General features: G+C 40.7%; 1 protein-coding gene across 4 annotated transcripts in view; it reads left to right on the top strand.

Moving 5' to 3' along the window:
• The first annotated feature begins 229 nt into the window (after window positions 1-229).
• Window positions 230-24,388, top strand: part of klf12b (Kruppel like factor 12b) — a 286,186-nt gene continuing 262,027 nt past the window's right edge. For 2 of the 4 annotated variants that reach the window (XM_060825893.1, XM_060825892.1), the window contains exon 1: window positions 230-345. Coding sequence is in view for 2 of the 4 variants with exons in the window: in XM_060825891.1 (XP_060681874.1) it covers window positions 2,017-2,100 (84 nt within the window). In the remaining 2 variants the exon portion in view is untranslated. Of the gene's footprint in view, window positions 346-1,960; window positions 2,101-24,388 lie in introns of those variants that run through there. The other 2 variants (XM_060825891.1, XM_060825890.1) reach the window with 1 other exon arrangement.

Genomic DNA, 24,388 nt, shown 5'->3' with positions numbered 1-24,388 from the left:
CACATACATATCTATAACGTTACATACGCACATACAGAGAGTAATACTGCAGGCCCACGGTGATTTTAACGCTGTTAGCTGACTGGGCTGCTCGGAAACCTCCTACAAAGGGGCCCCTGTGTAATTCGATGCATGCTGGTAAGGCTTAGGGTATATTGTCCTCTGTTGTTTATGAAGCCTCCACCCACTGGCCCACCCTACATTAAGCAGATCATGTGACTCCGGTAAGTCATTTGCAAGTACAACAGTCCTCTGTGCGCCCCCATTCATTTCCTGCAAACAGCAGCTGAGAGAAGAGACACTGTATAGGGAAGGAAATATTTCTCCTCTGCAGCTTTCCACCAGGTCAGCGCTTTATATTCTTTATTCCCCGTTCTTTGTGTTGAACTGGCTCACTGCTAAAGGCAGTGCCGACTGTTGGATTCCGTGGAGGAGTCATGTTAGAAAGAATGAGACTCGCATCTCTCTCGTATTCCTAACATTTCTTGCAGTGGGCAGAATGTTCTGTGGCTTGAATGCAGTTGTCGGTCTGTGAGCATTAAGAGTCAGACGGGCTACAGATGTGGGAGTGTCAGTAAATGGAAGGCAAGCTAATGTCATCTTCAGCAGCTTCAGTGCTACATCCCGGTAGCGGTGATGTGTGCGCGACTGTCACTCGGTAATGCTTCATAGCCAGAGCTGAAGCCTCAAAAGCTGCTTGCGTTGGATTTTAGTGGACTTGTCCAGAGTTGACAGCAGACACTTGCAGAGATTGGCAGAGAGAGCTGCTGTTTAAAAGCAACTAGAGGAACTGCCACTTTGCAATCTAGGATTGCTAAAATGAAAAGAGGAGTGCTATTACCTGATGGCATTAGCTAATGCGAAATTACTATGTGAGGAGTGTCAAAACTGTCTGGCTTTACCATTTACAGTCACAAACTTGTTCTGTTCAACAACATCCTTTGAACGTGCATGTCTCTGCACATTTTCAGTGTTGCATTTAGCATAAACCTTGACCTTCTCACCTTTTGACCACTGCTCGTTAATGTTTACTTTGGCTGCAGCAAAGCGATACATAAGGGGGAGTGACTAAAAATGTACACGTATTCCTTTTTCTGTTAAAAAAAGGCAAGGTAGAGATTTAAAGAAAAGCGAAATGCATATTTCTGCAATCCATTAGTTTTTATTTTAGTGTTTTATGTGGATAATATAACCATGATCATTTTGGTCAATATGAGTTGAGTAATGTAGTTTTGTGCAGCAGCTGTTGTACAAAAGGCAATATTAATTTCATGCTCGGAAGGGTTAGGTGCTGTAAATGGTTGTAGGTCTGTTTTGCAGGAGAAGGGGAGGGAAATATCTTGGGTGGGGTGTGGAGGCAGTGGTGGGGTGTGGAGATTTGACTGGCTGAAAACTAAAGCATAACCACTCATTGTTTGTCGAACGTTTCTGTGAGAGTTCGTCTTAAAACTGTGACAGTTCCGAATATAATAAATTGCTGAAATATATTCACTGACTATTGTTATGTACATAAATAAAAAAAGTAACGGTTTCTTACTTAACCCATATCATTACTGAAAATAAATTCCATAGTTTTAGCAAATTAAATCAGGAGACAGCCCTAAAGTTCTCTACACCAGAATAAAACAATGAAAAAAAGCTGATTGGTGACCTATAGTGCACAATAGTTTAGTTTCGTTATCATAATGTCACTCTATTTGATTAATTTGAAACAAACTCAATTAGAAAACTTGACAGTTGCAAGCTGTGTTATGAGGGAGGGGTTAAGGGCATAATGGATCAAGTGTCAAACACACCCAAAGTCAATCAATTACATTGAATCAGGACTGGGTTGACTCCTGTGTGGAATAACAGACTCTTCTGTTCTATGAGACGCACAAAGCAAACCTATGATGTTGCAATGCTTCAGTGTTAGATTTCCAGATAGGAGATGTGAATTTGACTCAAATCTCCACAGACTTTCTACAATTACTCTTTCCGTCAACAAGCTGGTCATATTGGCAGGAGGGGGATGGGATGACTTCTAACACGTCTCATGAAGAACAATCCAGTGAAGAAGTTCAAGAAGAAATCCTTGGATTGAAACACTGCCTGATTTTGGTGAGCAGATGAAAGGCTATCTCTATTGACCTGGACAAAATCCTTTTTTCAGACAGACACATAAAATCACCATAATGGTCATGTTTCTTCCTGAATTCACTTGACCGAAGTAGCAATTTTTATAGTTTGGTTTTGAGTTTTAATTTTTCAGTGAATCAGGGTCAGTTTGGGAGAAACCAAGTCAAATTCACTTCTGCTATCATAGTTACTTACATATATAAATTAACTGTACTTTGCTAGGACCTTTATAATCACCTGTTTTCTTTTTCAAATATTCTATATTATCACTAAATGAGGTTCATTACCTGTATGTGTCTTGCAAACGAGGTTTGCTGATTAATTTGTGACTACAATAATATGTTGTGTTTTACAACAAGAAACTGGACCTGCTGCCAGGTTGAACCTTTGTCCTGATTTTGTTGAGCAGATATAAGGTTATCTATAATCACCAGAGACGTAGTAGGGAAAAATTAATCAGTTTTCTTTAAGATCCAAATGCAAACATGGTGTAAGGTCCTTGGATAGGAGATTGACTAACTGGCAGAAAGTATAATGCATACAAAAAATGGTATTTGTCTGATTTAAGAACAGGTAAGCAGTAGACATCCATGTGGATCTGTGTTGGGGGTTTCAACTTTTTACAGTTTTAGCAATCACTTAGATGAGGGAAGTGAAAGCATGGTAGCTAAATTTTCAGAGGAGACAAAGATAGCTAAGAATGTATGTTATGAGGCAGATGTGAGGAGTTTGTAGAAAGATATAGATAATTTGAGTGAGTGGGTGAATATCTGGTATACTAGCATACTAGCTATGGGCCAAGTCAAAGAGTCATAGTCACAGAGTCATAGAGATGTGCAGCATGGAAAAAGACCCTTCAGTGCAACCCGTTCATGCCGACCAGATATCCCAACTCAATCTAGTCCCACCTGCAAGTACCTGGTCCATATCCCTCAAAACCCTTCCTATTCATGTACCCATCCAGATACCTTTTAAATATTGCAATTCTACAAACTTCTATCACTTCCACTGGCAGCTCATTCCATATATGTACCAACCTCTGAGTGAAAAAGTTGCCCTTTAGGTCTCTTTTATATCTTTCCCCTCTCACCCTAAACCTATGCCCTCTATCTACCTGAGACTCCACTTTCAAGGAGCTATGAACCTGCACTCCAAGGTCTCTTTGTTCAGCAACACTTACTAGGACTTTAGCATTAAGTGTATAAGTCCTGCTAAGATTTGCTTTCTTAAAATGCAGCACCTCACATTTATCTAAAATAAACTCCATCTGCCACTTCTCAGCCCATTGGTCCATCTGATCAAGATTCCATTGAAATCTGAGGGAACCTTCTTCACTGTCCACTACACCTCCAATTTTGGCATCACCTGAAAACTTACTAACTATACCTCTTATACTCACATCCAAATCACTTATAGAAACGATGAAAAGTAGTGGACCCAGCATTGATCCTTATGGCACTCCACTGGTCACAGGCCTCCAGTCTGAAAAACAACCCTCCACCATCACCCTCTGTCTTCCATATTTGAATCAGTTCTGTATCCAAGTGGTGAGTTCTCCCTATAATCCATGAGGTCCAACCTTGCTAACCGGTCTCCCATGGGCAACCTTGTCAAACACCTTACTGAAGTTTACATAGATCACATTTACTGTTCTGCCCTCATCAGTCCTCTTTGTTACTTTTTCAAAAAACTCAATCAAATTTGTGAGACGTAATTTCCAATGCGTAAAGTCATGTTGACTATCCCTAATCTGCCCTTGCCTTTCCAAATACATGTACATCCTGTCCCTCAGGATTCCCTGCAACAACTTGCCCACCACTGACATCAGGCTCACTGGTGTATAATTCCCTGGCTTGTCCTCACAACCTTTCGTAAACAGTGGCACCTCATTAGCCAACCTCCAGTCTTCTGGCACCTCACTGTGACTATCGATGATACAAATATCTGAGTAAGAGGCCCAGCAATCACTTCCTTAGCTTCCCACAGAAGTCTAGGGTACACCTGATCAGGTCCTAGGGATTTATCCATTTTTCTGTGTTTTAAGACATCCAGCACTTCCTCCTCTTTAATATGGACATTTTTCAAGATGTCACCATCTACTTCCCTACATTCTATATCTTCTATGTCCTTTTCCACAGTAAATACTGATGCAAAATACTTGTTTAGTATCTCCCCCATCTCCTGCGGCTCCACACAAAGGCAACCTTGCTGATCTTTGAGGGACCCTATTTTCTCCCTAGTTACTCTTTTGTCCTTAATGCATTTGTAAAAGCTCTTTGGATTCTCCTTAACCTTATTTGCCAAAGCTATTCCATGTCCCCTTTTTGCCCTGCTGACTTTTGTCTTAAGTGTACTCCTACTGCCTTTATAGTCTTCTAAGGATTCACTCAATGTATCCTGCCTGTACCTGTCACATGCTTCCCTCTTTTTCTGAACCAAACCCTCAATTTCTTCAGTCATCCAGCATTCCCTATACCTATCAGTCTTTCCTTTCACCCTAACAGGAATATACTTTCTCTGGACTCCTGTTATCTCATTTCTGAAGGCTTCCCATTTTCTAGCCATCCTTTTACCTGCGAAAATCTGCACTGAATCAGCTTTGGAAGGTTCTTGCCTAATACCGTCAAAATTGGCCTTTCTCCAATTTAGAACTGCAACTTTTAGATCTGGTCTATCCTTGTCCATTACTATTTTAAAACTAATAGAATTATGGTTGCTGACCCTAAAGTACTCCCCTACTGGCACCTCAGTCACCTGCCCTGCCTTATTTCCCAAGAGTAGGTCAAGTTTTGCACCTTCTCTAGTAGGTACATCCACATACTGAATCAGAACATTGCTGGAAAATGGGCTTAAAATAGTGAGATATTTGTGTTTGGCATAGACTCAATGGGCTGAAGTGTCTTTTCCTATGCTGTAGACTTCTGTGACTCCATGTGAGAAAGTGTGAAGTTGTTTACTTTGGCAGGAAGAATGATAAAGCAGAGTGTTACTTTGAGAGAATGAAGTGGAGAACAATTCAGGTGTTCCAGTACATAAATCACAAAAAAGATCATTGTACATAAAAGTAAGGATGTTATACAGGGATTAGTGAGACCACAACTCGAATACCATGTGCAGTTTGTCTTCTTATTTCATGAAGGATTTAAATGTGTTGGTGGCTGTTCAGTTTAATACCTGGAATGAATGGTTTGTCTTGTGAGGAAAGGCTGGACGTATTGAGCTTGATTCCACTGGATTTAAATGAGTGAGAGACGATTGAATGAAACATATAAGATCCTGAATGGTCTTGACAGGGTGGATGTGGGTGGATGTTTCCACTTCAGGGTTGGCTGAGAATTAGGGGTCGCTCCTTTAGGTCAGAGATGGGGGAATGTTTTTTTCTTGTGAGGGCTGTGTCACTTTAGAATGCTTTGCTTGAGAAGGCGATGGAGATGAGCTCATTGAATAATTTTAAGGTGGAGGTAGATAGCTTTGTGTTAAGTAAGGGAATCGGATCTTATTGAGGATAGAGAGGAATGTGGAATTCCAAAACAGACACAGATCAGCCATGAGCTTATTGAATGGCAGAGGGAGCTTGAGGACTCTGTTCCTATTTCATATGTTCATATTTAAAATCACCAGAACTGTCATGTTTCCTCTTGAATTCGCTTGACAGGAGTCAACAATTTCCATACTTTACATTTGAGTTTGAATTTTTCAGTAAATCAGGGTCAGTTTGGGAGAAACCAAATTAAACTAACTTCTGCTATTATTTATGTCTATAAAATAATTGTACTTTGATAGGGGCATTATAATCTCCTTTTTCTTTCCATTTATATGAAGCTATCTTGGAGACAGGAAGTTTGATGATTAATTCATGACTATGGTGAAATGTTGTGTTTTACTGCTAGAAACTACAACCAGGTGAGATGCTTTGTTTTGTTCCCACAAGATAAGCCATTTTACCAGAGTACTTAGTTGTGGGCAGGCACACATATCACATTTATAATCAACTGGCCTGTGACAAACATTATAGTTTGTGCCTTCATTTACTATGTACTACTAGTTATTGAAGTCAAAGTTGTCCTAGCTGTTGCCTCACTATTGGCTAGTTTGTACAGTTCAATAATTCAACTGGATCAAGCTGGTCTGTGTTAATTCCTCTCTGCTCTAACTCTATCATGCAGGGAAAATATCTGCCTGTGGCATTCCATTTAGCAGGTCTCCACTAACACACAAAAGTAAAAGTAAAGATTGAGAAGCCTTCATAATTCATACCAACAGAACTTTTCTATGGGGTATAATTGATCCTCGAGCTGTTACTAGCCAGGAGATCCTAGCTATGGAATAGAAATGGAATATTTCAATAGGTTGGGGATTGTTTGGAATTGTTCAATTGCTTCCAAACGAGTTGTCCTCCTTCTTTCATCATAAAATTATTTGAAATTATTATATTTTTGTTTTAACAAAATAATTTTAGCAAATGTGGTAAGGGGAGGAGAACTAAGATGAAACAAAGAAGGGGAATCAGTATTAGTTTCAGTGCGAAAGTACATCAGAACAGTGCCATTAAAATCAAATTTTGGAAAGGATCACAAGATATTCAATGATACCTTAGTGAATTGAATCTGGTTCAGATTAATTGGGAACCAAAATTGTCAGCTTAGGTTACAAATAGACAATGGGAGACTTTTGAGAAGGATGGACTCTTAACCCGAGTGTAAAATTCAGCTTCATGAATTCTCAGAGGTTGTCACTGGCAAGAAAGAGGGCCATCAGTGGATTGAGTGGTAGAATCACCTGGGCAGCTATTTCAATGCAAACTATGCTCCTGCAACTGGATTCGCTGTCCTTGGGGGAAACAAATGTATATTATGCTAGACCATTGAGTCAGCCTAGCTGATGGAAGATGGATCTGGTAGTCCTGTGACCCCTGTTTTAATAAAGTTCATGTCTGGGAACCTCAGGTAAGGTTAAGATAAGGCTCACATGAAATTCCATTCTTACTGGTGAGTACTAGAAGACTACTGATGTACCATTACAATATAGTGTAGAAACAGCATGTCTCTTCAAGACAGGAAAGAGAGAAAGAGAGAAAATTAGAAGGAGGAAAATAACTTGCTGCACGATCAGCTATATTTATGTGTATTCAAATATCTAAGAGTCATAGAGTCATAGACTAATACAGCATGGAAACAGCCCCTTTGGTCGAACTTATCCATTGTGATCAGGTTGGCCAAACCAAACTAGTCCCATTTGCCTGCTTTTGGTCCACACCCCTCTAAAGCTTTCCTATTCATGTATCTGTCAAAATGTTTTTTAAATGTTGTAACTGTACCTGCATCTACCATTTCCTCTGGCAGTTCATTTCATATATGATCCACCCGCTGTGTAAAAACATTGCACCAAGTCCCTTTTAAGTCTTCCTGCTCTCACCTTAAACATATATCCTGTAATTTTGAACATCTTGTACACTAGGGAAACACCTTGGCTATTCACCCTATCTATGCCCCTTATAATTTTATAAATTTCTATAAGGTCACTCCTCAACCTCCTACGCTCCAGGGAAAAAAGTCTCAGCCTATTTAGCCTATCCATATAACTTAAACCCTCCCATCCTGGATAATATTTTTGTAAATTTTTCTGTACCCCTTCCAGTTTAATGATATTCTTCCTATATCAGGGTGACAAGAACTATATGCGGTAATTCAAAAATGGCTTCACCAATATCCTGTACAGTTGCAACATGATGTCTCAACTCCTGTACCCAACATCCTGACCAATGAAGGTGATAAAGGGCGTTTGCCCGAAATGTCGGATTTTCCTGCTCCTGGGATGCTGCCTGAACTGCTGTACTTTTCTAGCACCAGATCCTGACCAATGAAGGCAAGCGTGCCAAATGCCACCATAACCCCCCCACCCTGTCTACCTGTGACACCACTTTCAAAAACTACGTACCCGAATATCGAACTCTCTCTGTTTGACTACATTCCCTGAACAAGTATATGAGAATGAAAGATTGAATGGTAATTGTATTGTACTTGCATTCATGGGCGGTAGCCTTTAATTGTGGATGTGTTTCTGTCCCTAAACAGAAACAACTGAAGTTGTCATATGGTTAGGAGGTGCTTGCCTGTAAAGTGTAACTCTGCAGATAAGAATTTATGAAAGTGTGTAAAGTTTGGCTCCTGTTCTATCTTTCACCACTAAGCTTTCAGGAATATAACATAGCTTTGTGAACTGAGGTCCTTCCATCAATATTATCCTGCCTCATCAGATTCAAATTAATGAATCTCACTGTCAGATTGGCTCATCCTGGGGAAGAGTAGAGAAAGAAGGAAGGAACACAAATAACAACTGTGTACCATCCAGCCAGCAAAATTGAACATTTCTGATCACTAATGTTTAGAAAGCATCAATGACAATGGTAAAAAAAAATGCTCTAAAGTTATTAACTATAGAGGTGGGACTTCAGTTTGACTTTAGCATTTAGAAAGGACTAATGAACAAAAATCAATCTACTTTTTATTTCAGAATCAAAAACAAAATTGAGCTATGTTTTGAAGTTAGGTGCCCACCACCTAAGAGTCCCAAGGGGATCTGTGAAATTTTTTTTTGTGCAATTGGGCTGTATAATTGTTGACTTGCAAGCACACTGTTTCTGGATCTGTGAATAATATAAAAAAAAGTTTTCTGCAGTGCTTTCGTTTGGATAGCTTTTTTTGCAATTAAGAGTTTGTCACTATTCAAAGGTCGTAATCCTAAACTAGAAAGCACGCTTGCAGCTTTTCATTAATTAAATTATTCTTGATGCTTTTAGTAAACACGAATTTCTTTTCCCCTCTGCTATTATAATGGTGCAGCTCACACCACACATAGAAAAGTACTGATCAGAGTAAACTATTCAGACCCTTGAGTCTGCAAATGAGTTAGATCATAGCTCATGTGTATCTCAAATCTACATCTGTATTCTGGCTCCATAACCAATAATACAGCTCTGGGGTTCTTCATTAGGAATCTTTTAATTAAGGTGCAACAACCACCCCCCCACCCCACTCCCTTCAGGTGTGAAACCCGAAGGCGCTGATTCATAGCTAGATTACTTTTTCTATGTGCACTTGCACTTTAGCAGATAGCTGACAATGACATGTTTTTCATCCATGTATGAAGCTAAATCTAAAGTAGCCAATTTTAATCTAACCTGCCAGTTGGAAAATCAGTGAGATTGGCTATAGCACTGGCTTTAAACTTTGCCTGATTATCCTCTCTGGTGAAGTCAATGGACAGTGACATTGAGTAAGTTGGAAGTCCATCTTTCCTGCCTGGTGATTGATCATGCAATGTCCAGGCTGTGGTTAGATTACTGTACTGTGGTCTGGAGCAGGGAAACAAATCATTTTGTTCCCAATGACTTTATTACCCAGATATCCGAAGACCAGTTGTCAGGCCTGCAAAAGTCAGCTAAATTTACAGAAAGCAGGATTGAATCAGGGTCCTTCTGTACTGCATGGTGCGTCAACAACTCCAATTATGCCAGTACCCTATGATATCAGAGTCAGCTTGATTTGTTAATAAAGGATTGTGGAGCCACCTAACCATTTTGGGACTGTGACTGAATTTCACCGAAGTAATATACTATTTTAAAAGAAAATAATACACAAGGCTGTGAATAAGGGTGAATAAATGCTGATTTTACAGTCTTCATGTTCATTAGGAAAAATATAAATAAAGAATTTTATGTCATTTGTGCCAAGAGTGAGATTGGAAACCAAACCTGTGAGAGTATCTACTGAGTAAAAAGTGAGGTCTGCAGATGCTGGAGATCAGAGCTGAAAGTGTTGCTGGTTAAAGCACAGCAGGTCAGGCAGCATCCAAGGAACAGGAAATTTGACGTTTCTGAACAAAGTTATGTGTTCTTTACCAATAAGTATTTGAGAACAAGGCTCATTTGAAGGAAGAATGATATTCATCAAGATTTGCAAATGTTGTAAAACCGGTCTGTAAGGGAACTGGTTGATCTGTGTACTAAATGATAAATAAAACAGCTTGATAAGAGGCTGAGGGAACATTCAGAAAGTAAATCTGTATTGGACATTACTTTTAATGTGAAATCTTAATAGGCAGATGGTAAGCCTCGTGCAGTTCAGTGGTTTAGCAGAGAGGTTGTGTTCATTGGCAAAGGTGCTTCAATGAAAAAAACCACTTCTGTTGATTCTCAATGCGACTCCATTTTCTAACCTAAAGTAAGATTGTTTTCACCAACACAACTCATGGGAAGGTGTGGCACAATGTCTGCAGTTCTGAGCAGGGTGAAGGCTACTGTGGTTGCAAAGATCTAAGGGAAATGAGAAACTGTACACATCTTTATATGATATTTGCATTCTGTTCTTTTTTAGCTGTTGACAAAATTCTTATGCACTATTTTTGCTTTAATAAATTATCAGCTTAAGAACACTGGTTCAAGGGACACGTTGCTCACTTGACACCCTTTCTGTTTATGAAAGTAAGAAAACTATGAAAGCAGGCGGAGGAGACAGGGGAAAGCCCTTTGCGAGCAAACAATCTATCATTAAAACTGTGGTAGAAACGAATCACTCAGGAAAGGCAGTAGTTTGTTATATAGAATGGTGGACAAAGAGAATGTTACTGCAACTTATGATAATTGTAGGGCATTTTGAGATATCAGAGCCTTGGGCTCTCAGGATGTACCAAATAAATATGTTTGGTGTATCGAGGGTGTGGAGGGATTCAGTATTTTGCATTATCAACAGGAAAAGAATATATCTGAGAATAACAAGATAAAAAAAATGAGAACAATTTAACTGTTATCAAGTTGAAAAGTCTAAAAGACAAACTGCTTCAGTGCATTAAGGGTCACATTTACACTGTTTTATCCCATTCACTGAAACAGTAGTCCAAAGCCAAGCATAACTCAGCCTCCTTTCATTTTTTTGCACCATTTGAGGATGCATGTATAAACGTCAAGATTAGTGAGTTTGATTTGTGCCTCTCATACTTTTCCAAATTTGTAATGCTGTTTTCTTCATTTTTTTTTCACCTGTACTTCTCTAACCCATAAAGACAACAGCTGGATCATTCCTTCTGAGTAATGTGACATCATTTATTACTCACTGCTCTAATGGTCATTCCTGTAAGCCAATGCAAAAGCCCACTGTAAATATATGTAAATTTACTGATTAATATTTACCTAATGACAAGCAGCAGTTCACGCTTTTGACTAAAGTAACCCTTTTGGTTTCAGGTCATATGTATAGGAAGTCTGTTGTTTCTCCATGCGGGGAGTTTTGTTAACTCATTACTGTGTTGGCTTGATGCTTCAAGATTCCAACAGTTTAGCTTTAGGAAATCAAAAGCCAGACCATAGACTTAGATGTGCCATTTGACACTGAAATATGTAAAGTTCTCATTATGGACTCATGGAGTCATATAGCATGGAACCAGACCATTTAGTCCAAATTGTCCATGTCCACCGAGTTTCCCAAACTAAACTAATCCCACTTGCCTGTGTTTGCTCTGTATCCCTCTAAATCCTTCCTATTCATGTACCTGTGAAAACTTGTTTTTAATGTTGAAACTGTACCTGCATCCACCACTTTCTCTGGCAATTCATTCTACATATGTACTACCCTCTGTGTGAAAATGTTGCCCTTCAGTTTCCTTTTAAATCTTTTTCCTCTCACCTTTAAAAATATGCCCACTAGTTTTGAACTTTCCCAACCTAGGGAAAAGACCTTTCGTATTCACCCTATCTATGCCCTATATGGTTTTATAAACCTCTGTAAGGTCACCCCTCAACCTCCAATGCTCCAGTGAAATAAAGTCCCAGCTTATCCAGAGGTAAAAACAATGACTGGCAGATGCTGGAAACCAGATTCTGGCTTAGTGGTGCTGAAAGAGCACAGCAGTTCAGGCAGCATCCAAGGAGCAGCGAAATCGACGTTTTGGGCAAAAGCCCTTCATCAGGAATAAAGGAAGGGCTTTTGCCCGAAACATCAATTTCACTGCTCCTTGGATGCTGCCTGAACTGCTGTGCTCTTCCAGCACCACTAATCCAGAATCCCAGCTTATCCAATCTCTTCTTATAACTCAAACCCTCCAGATGTGGCAACATGCTAATAAATCTTTTCAGAACCCTCTCCAATTTAATAATATCCTTCCTATGGCAGGGTAACCAGAACTGGACACTGTAGTACAAAAGTGGCATCACCAACATGCTTTACAACCTCAAACATGACCTCCTAACTCCTTTACTCAATGGTCTGAGCAATGAAGGCAAGCGTGCTAAATGCCTTCTTCAACACCCTGTCTACCCTGTGACACAACTTTCAAAGAACAGTGTACCTTAACAGATTGGTCTCTGTGTTCGCCAACACTATCCAAATCCTAACTCTAAGTCCTGCCTTTGCTCGTTCAACCAAAATGCAATCCCTCGTATTTATGTAAGTTAAACTCCATGTGCCACTCCTCCACCCTTGCCACAGTTGATCAAGATCTCTTTGTAATCTTAGATATCCTTCTTCATTGTCGACGATACATTGTTTGACTTTGCCAGGGTTTGATCAAGTTCCTGGATGCAATGACAGCCAACTTATGTAGAACTTTTAATGTTGTGAAACATTCCAAGGCACTGGAGATATTAGCTGACAGCAAGCAGAAGAAGGAACTGTTAGGATGGCTCAGTGCACACCTAAATTTCGAAGCTTGTCTCAAAAAAGGAGGTTGACAGGAAATTCCAAGCTGGGAGTCATGAGCTGCTTCTTGCTGTTGGGGGTGGGGTGAGTGGAGACAAAAACTATTCAGATAAGCTCAACCTTAACAAGCACATCTCTTGTTGGCTGATTGCAGAGTCTGGTTTCCAGCATCTGCAGTCATTGTTTTTACCTCGTTGGTTTTAACCCTACTGTGAATCCTCTTGCAAGGATGCCTGCCTTGAAGAAGTTTTCCTCCTCTCTCCGCAAGAATCTCAGGGAGTCCCTCTCCCACTGAAACTCCCAGGTCATTTCCTCTGCCCTGAAACTCTTCAACCATGTCGTGAAACAAACTCGATGCTACTTTCTCCCCACCCCCACCCTCCTCTAGCTTATCTCTCTGCCTTTATTTCTGATGAAGGGCTTTTGCCCGAAACGTCGATTTCGCTGCTCCTCGGATGCTGCCTGAACTGCTGTGCTCTTCCAGCACCATTAATCCAGAATCTGGTTTCCAGCATCTGCAGTCATTGTTTTGACCTACCTGATTGCAGAGTGGTTTTGACTTGTGTCATCATGATAGAAAATTCACTGAGACAGAACGTTGCTTTATACTGACCAGCGAGGGGGGAGACTGCAAGCAGCAAAGAATTAAAGTCTAAAGATGGAGAAAGGGTGGTCAGGAGAATAAAGAAAATAAACACATACTGTATTTTTTAAACAGACTTACTATTCTACGATATTAAGTATTCTTCATAAGGGGAACCAAGCACATGTGCACTGCGGAGCTGTCTTATTAGATTGTGTTATGATGATGCTTATTCTGGAAGGTCCAGCGAGTTGTTATATTCAGTTGGAAAATCTTTCCAGAGAACAAGTGACTCTCAACACCAGAGGCAGTGCCAGAAAGCAGCCAAACTTCAGCAAAGCTGATTTTTGGCTCTTAAGAGCACATGATAAGAACAGAACAGACATTTCTGACTGCCATTCTGACAATTCTGGAACTGCCAGCATTCGTGTTTGACAAATTGTATACCTGGTTACTAATGGCATTGTGCTTGTGGCCAGAGACATAGGATGGAAAAAGATTTCACCTTGTATTTACATACAATACTGAAGAATACTGAGATTAATTTAGGGAGGTCCATGGTATTGATCCTCACATTATGTATAAGATGAGAATAAAACAAATAGGGTTTATGCTGTTTGGGACATTTTAAATGAAGGTGCAAAAGCTGTTTAATCTATAAGAAGGCTGATTAATAATCATGATTTGGAGATGCTGGTGTTAGACTAGGATGTACAAAGTTAAAAATCACACAACACTGGACTATAACCTGGTGTTGTGTGATTTTTAACTGATTAATAATGTTTTACTTCTACAGTGCATTTGCTGCCAAGTTCACAATGTTCAGTTATTGTGAATTCCAGAAATGGTAGGATGTGCTTACTATTACTTAGTATTTTTTGCTTACATGCTTACAAAGTCTGTACTTCACTATTGGTATTAAGAATAGGACATGCACAGATTTAGGACGCGCGAAATGTTTTATCCTTAGTTTATGTAGATTGACAAAAGTATTGCTGTATGCCATCAACATGTGAGGATCATTACTGCTTTCACATTGTATCTTTGAATATTTAGTATTCATGCCACTACTTTTCACTCTATTAATTTGCAGCACTCCTAGACTAATAAAAAGTTAATTGTAGTTCAAAGATCTTTTTGCCCTGCCCAAAAGAACCTGTCTCCAGCCTAACTGAAGAAATATCACGCCTTATATAGAATCATGGCATTTTTGCATTCCCTCTAGCAGTCATCTCTGTTTCCTGTCTTCATGGGTTTTCCCAATTAGTGCTAATTAATGTTAAATAACAGTCTTATGCTGTAATCTCACTGGGAAAGAAAGCTGAGAATGGCCAAAACCGTATCACTTTTGTGTGGCTCTCAGAATGAGGAATTCTTTATTACATCTGTCCTCGGAGATGCAGGAGTGATAGGAAACTGACATAATCTACTATGCTAAAATCTCATTGTTTTAAATGGATTAATTTCTGTTTCCAATGATCTGTTTAATATCTAACCTTCACAAGAAGGAACAATGATAAACTATCGAGATTCAAGTTTGGAGAATTCTGGCATGGGCATTTTCTTATGGAGCGGTATTCAACTTCATCCATGCCACGAACCATTCTAATAATTATATTAGCCTGGACAAGATCCTTTATATTAATAGCTTAGCAATTGGATTACATTCACAAAATGGACTCTAAACCGATTTGTTAAAGGTTGTTGGAAACCAGAAGTGTTAAGGGAACACTTCCATTGCTGGATTGTAGAAATACATTGTTATAATAATATCCTGCACAAGTAATGCAGTAAATAATGCAGCTTATGATATTCCTTAATGTGTTCAAATCAAAACAAAAACACTTTGCTTAGAGATGGTTTTTCGTTGCTTATCTATGTAGAATCGTAGAGTTACTTTGCAAGCATTTGGCCCATCATGCCTATGCTAGTCAATTACTCCCACTTTTCTGCACTTTCCCCTTGGCCATGTAAATAATTCCTACAGTAACCTTTTTGGACCTGAGTTGCTTGTCCAGGATGGGTATGCAGCATGGGGAGAAATCCTGGCTCCTTGTATCTGAACCTTTGAGGTGATTACCCACACTTCAGATTTTTGGTCATGTCGAAGAGGAAGGACCTGAAGAGAGGGAGGGGGGGCTGGACTGGGAATTGGGCCAGGCTTTGGTTTAAGAGATTAAGTCAAAAGTCAGACAATACCAGGTTATAGTCCAACAGGTTTATTTGCAGGCTCTGGTGTCTCCAAATAAACCTGTTGGACTATAACTAGTGTTGTGTGATCTTTAACTTTGTCTACCCCAGTCCAATACCCACACTTCCACATCATAAGAGATTAAAATATTGCCCAGTTACTAAGGTGGGCTGACAGAAAGCCCACCTTTAAAATTAAAGACTAAACTTTCCTATGCCCACTCATATAATTCAGACTAGACTTTAATCAGGAGGAATTCTGATAGAATACAAAGTTACAGTCTGTTAGTTATATCATTCTTTAAAAAGAACATTCTCATTGATACAAAACAAGCATCCATTAGATCGAAATTGCTTCAATAATTGCCTTATAAGTTTTGCATTCAATGAGTTGTATAAATAATTTCATTGAAATGGTTAATACCTTAGTCACTAAACCTCAGCCAATGACTTACAACATCATGTCAACAATCATTTCCATCCTGTCTTATCAATAAAGCACCCCATTGTGAAAATGGTAGTTTGGGAACTCAGTCACACAACATAAATCCTCTAATGATTTTATATAAGTATGCACTCTCCAATACTTTGCACTTTTGATGCTCCGCAATTTGTTTTGCACGGTTTTTTTTGACAACTTTACACCTCCCAGTGAATTTAATTTTTATGCATCAGGCATGCATTTCCATAATCTCAAAGGGTATCTTGCCTCCACAAAGGATGTCTTGGGACCAGATTCAGGTACTCATCTTTCTCACTATCAATCCTGCCCACTACCATAGATTCCTAATACCCCATCTAGGCCAACTTATGCTACGTAAAGCCCTCTGCCATCTCCTATAGCCCCGACCATCCCCGTGCTAACTTTGTGCTTACTGCCACCATGCTTTGTCCCTTCACACATGATGTCAATATATTGAGTGTCGTAGATATGTGCAGCTCTAGCAATACAGGAGGAGCCCAACAAAATCCAGGAAAAAAGCACCCTGCTCAATTGGCACCCTTTCTAACAACTTCAATGTTCATTTACTCCACCACCACTCATAGTGGCAGGAGTGTGTACCATCTTGAAGATGCACTGCAACTACTCAAGGCCATGTGCTCCATCATCTCGAAGGACAAGGGTGGCAGATGCCTGGGAAGATTACTATCTGCAAGCTTCATCTGAACCACATACCATGTCAATTATAAACACCCTCCAGGGAATCCAAAACTCGATTTCATTGGAGCCAGCTGTTCTGTGCCCGTGCAGAATATGGATCTGCCTTGGTCCCACTCTCTCAAAAATGAGGTATAGTGTTCAGAGATGGGAAGTTGGGATTCCTGACTCCCTCTAGCATTTTCTCCTTCCATTGTGACAGTGATTTTCTCTCCATAGTTTCACAGGTACTTTTCCCTTAGACCATTGTTGTTTGTTTTAGAAATTGGAATTTAAGTGCGAATAAAAATAACCAACATCTGCTCCACCCTCAATATTAAGTTCTTGCTTATTATGCACTGTAAAGTTATGCAGTCTCCTGGATCCTGAGACTATATTTAAGAAATGTAGGATGACTGTATACACTTGACAAAATGTTTCGCTCTGAAGAATTAAACCATCACAATGTTATTAGTCACCAAAACTAATGAAGAGCTTTTAAACTAATAAGAGAAGTGTGAGTGAATAGATTCAAAGTTAAAAGAGTGCAGAAAAAACACACAATCCTGACTGACAGCCAGGATTTATTCTGAGTGTTCATTTCTTCATAAATGTTTCAAAGTGGCCATTTCATCGAAAATCTTTCACCCTCTCTCTGACACACTGCAGGATTCAAGAGTGTGTTTCTTCAGGTCAGGATTGCTCCGTTTGTTAGAGTTGCCTGCAGTCATTTTGCCAGCTGTTTTGGGGCATCTGGACACGTGGTTGTATGAGCAAACTGCAAAGGTCAGTGAAGGCTGTATTGCCAATGTGGAAGATGAGCTCATTAGGCTGCTCTCGTGTACATTTGAGGCCCAGGCTGCACCCTGCCAATGATTACATTTAAATGCTAATAATGATCTTTCAGCAGTCATAAAATTTCAAATAACGTAGTCCACAAAAATAACATGCCAGAGGTCGTCATTGTTGGTTTAAATCAATTACTAACATAACAATTGAAGCATGTTGCAGCCCACCGATTTGGCTCTTTTGGCATCGGCTTGCTCTCTACTCTCCAAGACACCATTCATTATCTTGCATTCTCTGCCTCATGATTCATATTAAATCCTATTTCTTTGTTCTTAGTACTATTTTCTATCACTCTCTAGCTCTGTTTCTATTTGTTTTTAGCCTCTTGTTTGTCGCTGAATTTTCTCAGAATGGGTGGCCATTCTGTATTTGTGAAGTGCTTTGATCGAAGTGTGTTTTTGGGCGGTACGGTGGCTGTGGTTAGCACTGCTGCCTCACAGCGCCAGGGACCTGGTATCAATTCCAGCCTTAGGTGACTGTTTGGGTGGAGTTTGCACATTCTCCCCATGTCTGCGTGGGTTTCCTCTGGTGCTCCAGTTTCCTCCCACAGTCCAAAGATGTGCATGTCAGGTGGATTGGTCATGCTAAGTTGTCCAGAGTGTTCGGTGCATTAGTCAGAGGGGGGTGAGTTTTGGGTGGGTTGCTCTTCGGAGGGTTGGTGTGGACTTATTGGGCTGAAGGGCCTGTTTCCGCACTGTAGGGAATCTTATCTACTTGACATTGTTGCTCTACAGTTTTTTGCAAATTAAAGTTGGACACCATTCTTATATAAGGACCGCAACAAGCAAGAGAAATCTGGCACTTAACTTCCTAACTGGCGTTGCAGGAGCCACAAAGTCTAAACAAATGTTCATCAACCCTTCCCATCTGATCCCCACACCCTACAGTTACCAAATAAAAAAACTGAACCAGAGCATTAAACAAAACAAGAGGAGTTAACCCATTGATGTTTCTAAATGTAATACAAACAAAACTGTTTCAAATTAACATACAATTTCTCCACATTTGCACTCATGTCCTTTCAGTCATAGTTTTAGATATGAAGCAGTAATTGGTATCAAATGGACTTGAAATTCTGGGCTGAAGCTTACATTTATTATTTGACCATGGCCAAACTGTGTTTCATATTCTTTAGGCTTTTTGGGTGACTTTGGCTGCGAGGCCTAGCTGTATCCTACCAAACATGCTGTATTATCTACTCCCACTGCTATGAAATCCTTCAGGTCACTTCCAGCCCCATCTTACCACGCACCCTTCCTGAAACTACTCACCACTCAGCAGCTATTCTGACATCCCATGTGCTTATGCCATCTCTAAAAGCCCATTGTGCATGTGAACAAGCACTGATATGTCCAGAGCCACTCTGCATACCTCCTGACATTTGCCTGAGACATGTCAGATGGTGGGTACGTTTGTGCTCAACTTCACAGGCATGGACCTGGAGATCCAACTGCATGGATTGGTGCAGAGTCAGGATGACCTCTTCAACCAGGATCATTAGTGGAAGGCACGACACCACACCGTTCCAGCCGGGTGCCTGAGGTTGCCATCCATGTCACATTAGTCTGAGGGAATGTTCAGAATATAGGAAGAAGGTCAATATCTATCTTCTATATGATATATTGCATTCCTTCTGTCTCTGCTATTTTATCCACCTCCCACATAGTCTCATATTATACCATTCTCACTATGGCATTCAACATTTTCCTTAACTTGCTGTCTCCCACCTTAACAAACCTTGACTTCATTATCCCGATATGCCCTAAGCAACGCCTGCTCACTTTCTTAGAACACCCCGCCCCCCCCCCCCCCCCAACCTAGAGCTTTCTGCTGTGCCACTCACTTTCATCTCGTGTAATACCTGCCTTGTTCTCAGTTCAGGAGGAAAACAGCCCATAATAGAGGGGTGCACTGCCTGACATTTTGGCTTCTCTCCCCTTTATGAGGAGAGGATCCTAACTCTGAGGGCCCTAAGTGGCTGACTAATCATGTCCAAGCTCCCGGACTAGTATTGGAGCCTGCTCTTGACTTACAGTCTTGATTTTTTAGATTAGATTAGATTACTTACAGTAAGGAAACAGGCCCTTTGGGCCAACAAGGCCACACCGACCTGCCGAAGCACAACTCACCCTTCTCCTTCATTTACCCCTTTGCCTAACACTATGGGCAATTTAGCACAGCCAATTCACCTAACCTGCACATTTTTGGACTGTGGGAGGAAACCCACGCAGACATGGGGAGAATGTGCAAACTCGTCACAGTCAGTTGCCTGAGGCGAGAGTTGAACCCGGGTCTCTGGCACTGTGAGGCAGCAGTGCTATGACTGAGGCTTAATGACAACTATGATAGCTTTGTGTGTGTGCTATTTAGCAAGGCAAGACAGAAGTAATATGCGTCGAAAAGTATGGCATTGGAAAATGCACAGCAGGTCAGGCAGCCTCCGAAGAGCAGGAGGGTCAACGTTTCAGGCATAAACCCTTCATCAGTAATGTGGGGAGTGGGGTTGGGAGGAGGTGGACACAAGAGGGTTGAGACATAATTAGGGTGGTAGGGGTGAGGCTGGAGGGGAGGTAGGTGGGAAGGTGATAGATGGAATCAGGTGGGAAGAGGTTTTGATAGGTCGATGGAGAGGGTGGAGCGGATAGGTGGGAAGGAAGATGGACAGATAGGACAGGTCAAGAGGGTGGTGCCTCTGATTCTACCTTGAATCTTGCCGCAGCCCACATTGCTTAGATCCCAGTAAGATTCCAGCCTCAGGTAAAACTATGTGTCATCCTGATGTGTCTTTGATGTTTTTTTATAATCGCAGAGCTATTCAATTTTGTTTGTGAGGGTATTTTAATGTTTGTTGACAGAACTCTGTTTAGTAAAATTTGCCATCAGTGGGAATTTTTACCAAATACAACTTACGTTTTGCTGACTCCTGTGACCTTTTCCAAACTGTCAGATGAGCTCTCCACTATCTTCCTCAGGCACAAATTTTGTTCTTGTGCCTGAACATTTTCAGTGTGATCTCAGAGCATCCAGATTGGTCACCTTGCCTGTGAAACATAAATCATTTTCGCTTCTCAGAGTGATGGAATAAAGATGAACCAGTGAGCTGTGCAGTCGAGAAGTTGAGGAACGTGGGATTGATTGTCCAGATGTATCCTGGAGAAGCACTGACATTAAAAATGGATTGTTGCATTTAACATGAGCGAACAACTTGTCCTACAGTAATGCTTTTTCCATGTGAGTGAAAACTTTCTTATTATTGGCACAGCATATGAGTGCGAGTGGAGGACCGAAGAGTTTGAAAGCAAGGGTGGGGCAGTCCTTGAAAGTACTGATCTACAGAGTCACATTGAACTTGTTCCACATCTACTGAGTTCATGACCTGAACTGCCAAACTAGAAAATTAATCAAAACTGGAGAGTGTATGCCAACTATGCACCATGCGTGTTGGCGTATTCCTTTCTGTTGCAATGCACTGGTTTCGGTTTCCACTCTGTGGGACTGATTTGAAAATGCCCAGCCCACCAGTCTCCCACCACCCACCCACACACCCCCAAGCTAACCTCCCTAGCACACAGTCTGGGCAAATACTGAAACCAGCAGCCCGCCTACATGTAAAGAAATTATAAAGAGTTGATTAAACTTGGTAAAGGACAATCTGATTGGTTGGCAGATGCAGGGTGTGAGACTTTATCGCACTGAGGAGCACATGTACCCAATACCCATTAATGTAGCCCCCACCCATTTCAGCATGTTATGACTGTATAGTACGCTTGTTCAGAATCTGTTGGCTGGCCTTAGAGTTTCCTTTGGGACATGCAAAATCTCTGCTGTCACTTTCATTTGCTGCCCCATGCCTCAAGTATAAAAATGTAGACCGACTCCCACAGAACATTACTGAGGGAGCTTTGTTGACGATACTGGGCTGGCCTTTCACAGAATCAGGATGATTCTGATCTAATTTCTGATGGGTCCCAAGTTTTCCTTTGATTGTAGAATGGAGGCCTGCAGTGATTCACTTGGAAAGGAAAGCTGAACCCAGAGGAGCATGACTCAATGTTCAGTTCAAAAGACCCTGTTTCCAAGAACCACAACCTGTGGTGTGGGAAATGCAAATTAATGGAATGGACATTAATGTTCTTGGAGGGTAGATAAAGTCTGCTCAACAGTTGTGATCTGAAGTTTTTCATAAGTCCCCTGCTCTTTAAACAGTTTAAAAAGGCATCTGGCTGTGGTGTCAGTGTTTAAAATAAAACCTCGGCTATACTTCCCTGATAGTTAAGTGAGTTATGGGGCATATTTTCAGGTAGATGTAATAGATTTATTTGTTGACATTTCCCTAAGGTTTGCTATTATGTCATCCTGAGACTTTAACCTAAGGCCTTCTCTTCCCCATCAGGCTGATGTAAGCATATCTATCACCTTATTTCAAAGAGCAGTGGAGTGCCACAAGGATCAGTGCTGGGTCCTCTACCTTTTTGTCATTTATGTAAATGATTTGGATGCGAGCATAAGAGGTACAGTTAGTAAGTTTGTAGATGACACCAAAATTGGAGGTGTAGTGGACAGTGAAGAAGGTTACCTCAGATTACAACGGGATCTTGATCAGATGGGCCAATGGGCTGAGAAGTGGCAAATGGAGTTTAATTTAGATAAATGCAAGTTGCTGCATTTTGGGAAAGCAAATCTTAGCAAGACTTATAACTTAATGGTAAGGTCCTAGGGAATGTTGCTGAACAAAGAGACCTTGGAGTGCAGGTTCATAGCTCCTTGAAAGTGGAGTTGCAGGTAAAAGGATAATGAAGAAAGCATTTGGTGTGCTTTCCTTTAATGGTCAGAGTATTGAGTACAGGAGTTGAGAGGTCATGTTGCGGCTGTACAGGTCATTGGTTAGGCCACTGTTGGAATATTGTGTGCAATTCTGGTCTCCTTCCTATCGGAAAGATGTTGTGAAACTTGAAAGAGTTCATAAAAGATTTACAAGGATCTTGCCAGGGTTGGAGGATTTGAGCTACAGGGAGAGGCTGAACAGGCTGAGGCTGTTTCCCTGGAGCATCGGAAGCTGAGGGGTGACCTTATACAAGTTTACAAAATTATGAAGGGCATAGATAGGGGAAATAGGCAAAGTCTTTCCCTGAGGTGGGGGAGTCCAGAACTAGAGGGCATAAGTTTAGGGTGAGAGGAGAAAGATATAAAAGAGACATACGGGGCAACTTTTTCACACAGAGGGTGGTACGGGCATGGAATGAGTTGCCAGAGGAAGTTGTGGAGGCTGGTACAATTGCAACATTTAAGAGGCATTTGGATGGGTATATGAATAGGAAGGGTTTGGAAGGATATGGGCCAGGTGCTGGCAGGTGGATTAGATTGGGCTGGGATATCTGGTCAGCATGGACAGGTTGGACCGAAGGGTCTGTTTCAGTGCTGTACACCTCTATGACAGTATTATCTCATCAATATCACATTTCTGTTTGTGGGAGCTTTCTATGTGCGAATTGGTTCTGAGTCCCCTTCCTTGCAAATAGTGCCTTCACTTCTAAAAGATTTTGATAGGTTTTAAAGAGTTTGGGACATTCTGTAGTCAAGAAAGGCTCCGTATCATTCAGTTCAGGGTGTGTATAAATCTATATTGCAATGGCCCAGTGATTGGCTGGTCCATTAATCTAGAAAGTCAGGATATGTCCATGGGATCTGGGTTTGAATCCCATTGTGGCAGATAGTGGTGTTTGAATTCATTAAGAAAAAATTCCAGAATTAAGAGTGTAATGATGTTCATGAATCCATAGTTGATTGTCAGGATAAACCATCTGGTTCACTAATGTCCTTTAGGGAAGGAATCTGCCATCTTTACCTGGTCTGGCCTACATGTGACTCCAGACTGATAGCAATGTGGTTGACTCTGAACTTCTTTCTGGGCAATTAGAGATGAGCAATAAATGCTGCTGCAGCCAGTGACACCCACATCCCATGAATGAGTAAGTAAAATTAAGATATCAGCTAACTTTTGAAATTCTCCTCTCAACCTATATTAGTTTGTGTTGTGTCAGTTTTATCTACTAGCCTTAGGCTTCTGTTTAGGACACCGCTAACTAGGTATTCTTAATAATCCATATACTTCACTAATCCATTTACTTCACTAACTCAGAGTCCTGTCATACAGGAATAGATTCGCAATCTGATAACTTTACAATTACTTAGTCGGAACATTAGGGGTGGTGCTTCATGGAACTGAGCTCACCAAAATAAGTCAGTCTCGTTGACCTTGGTCACAAAGAACTGCGAGTCAGCTGCAGACCTAAGAGTTGCAACATAAGGAAGTATAGAAAAAGTAACATTTGTTTTTAGTTGCACTTTGGTGTGCCTTAGGCTTTCTTAGATTATTGCCTAGTCTCCCATGGGCAGAACAGATTTCACTGAAGCCTTACGTATGTACAAGCACTCCAGAGTGTACATTTTTGCAAGATATTAAAGCGTGAGAAATCAAAGCCACTTTATTTGTAACACCAATTCAATACGCCAGAGGTTAAACATATTAAAATTGAAAGGGAACATAAATATTGTGGCTCCTCATGGTTTTAAATGTGTGGATTGTGCATACTTTATTCATTGCCAAAATCTTTGTGCCTTATGTTATCCTCCACATGTTATGCAGCTGATTTCTGTGTCAAACCTTGTTGCAGGGCAAATAGCTGGGTGGTTCAGATAGGGGCAGGACCAAGAAAGAGAACTGAAGGGTTTTCAAAAGCCTATAAACCCTCTGACAGCAAACAGGCAAAATATTCATCAGGGAGAACTAAAACTACAACAGGAAATGATACCTTGCCC

The sequence above is a fragment of the Hemiscyllium ocellatum genome, chromosome 6, assembly GCF_020745735.1.
Source record: "Hemiscyllium ocellatum isolate sHemOce1 chromosome 6, sHemOce1.pat.X.cur, whole genome shotgun sequence".
Taxonomy (NCBI): Eukaryota; Metazoa; Chordata; class Chondrichthyes; order Orectolobiformes; family Hemiscylliidae; genus Hemiscyllium; species Hemiscyllium ocellatum.
The sequence above is the reverse complement of the archived record's forward strand: the minus strand, read 5'-3'. Positions and strand labels throughout refer to the sequence as shown.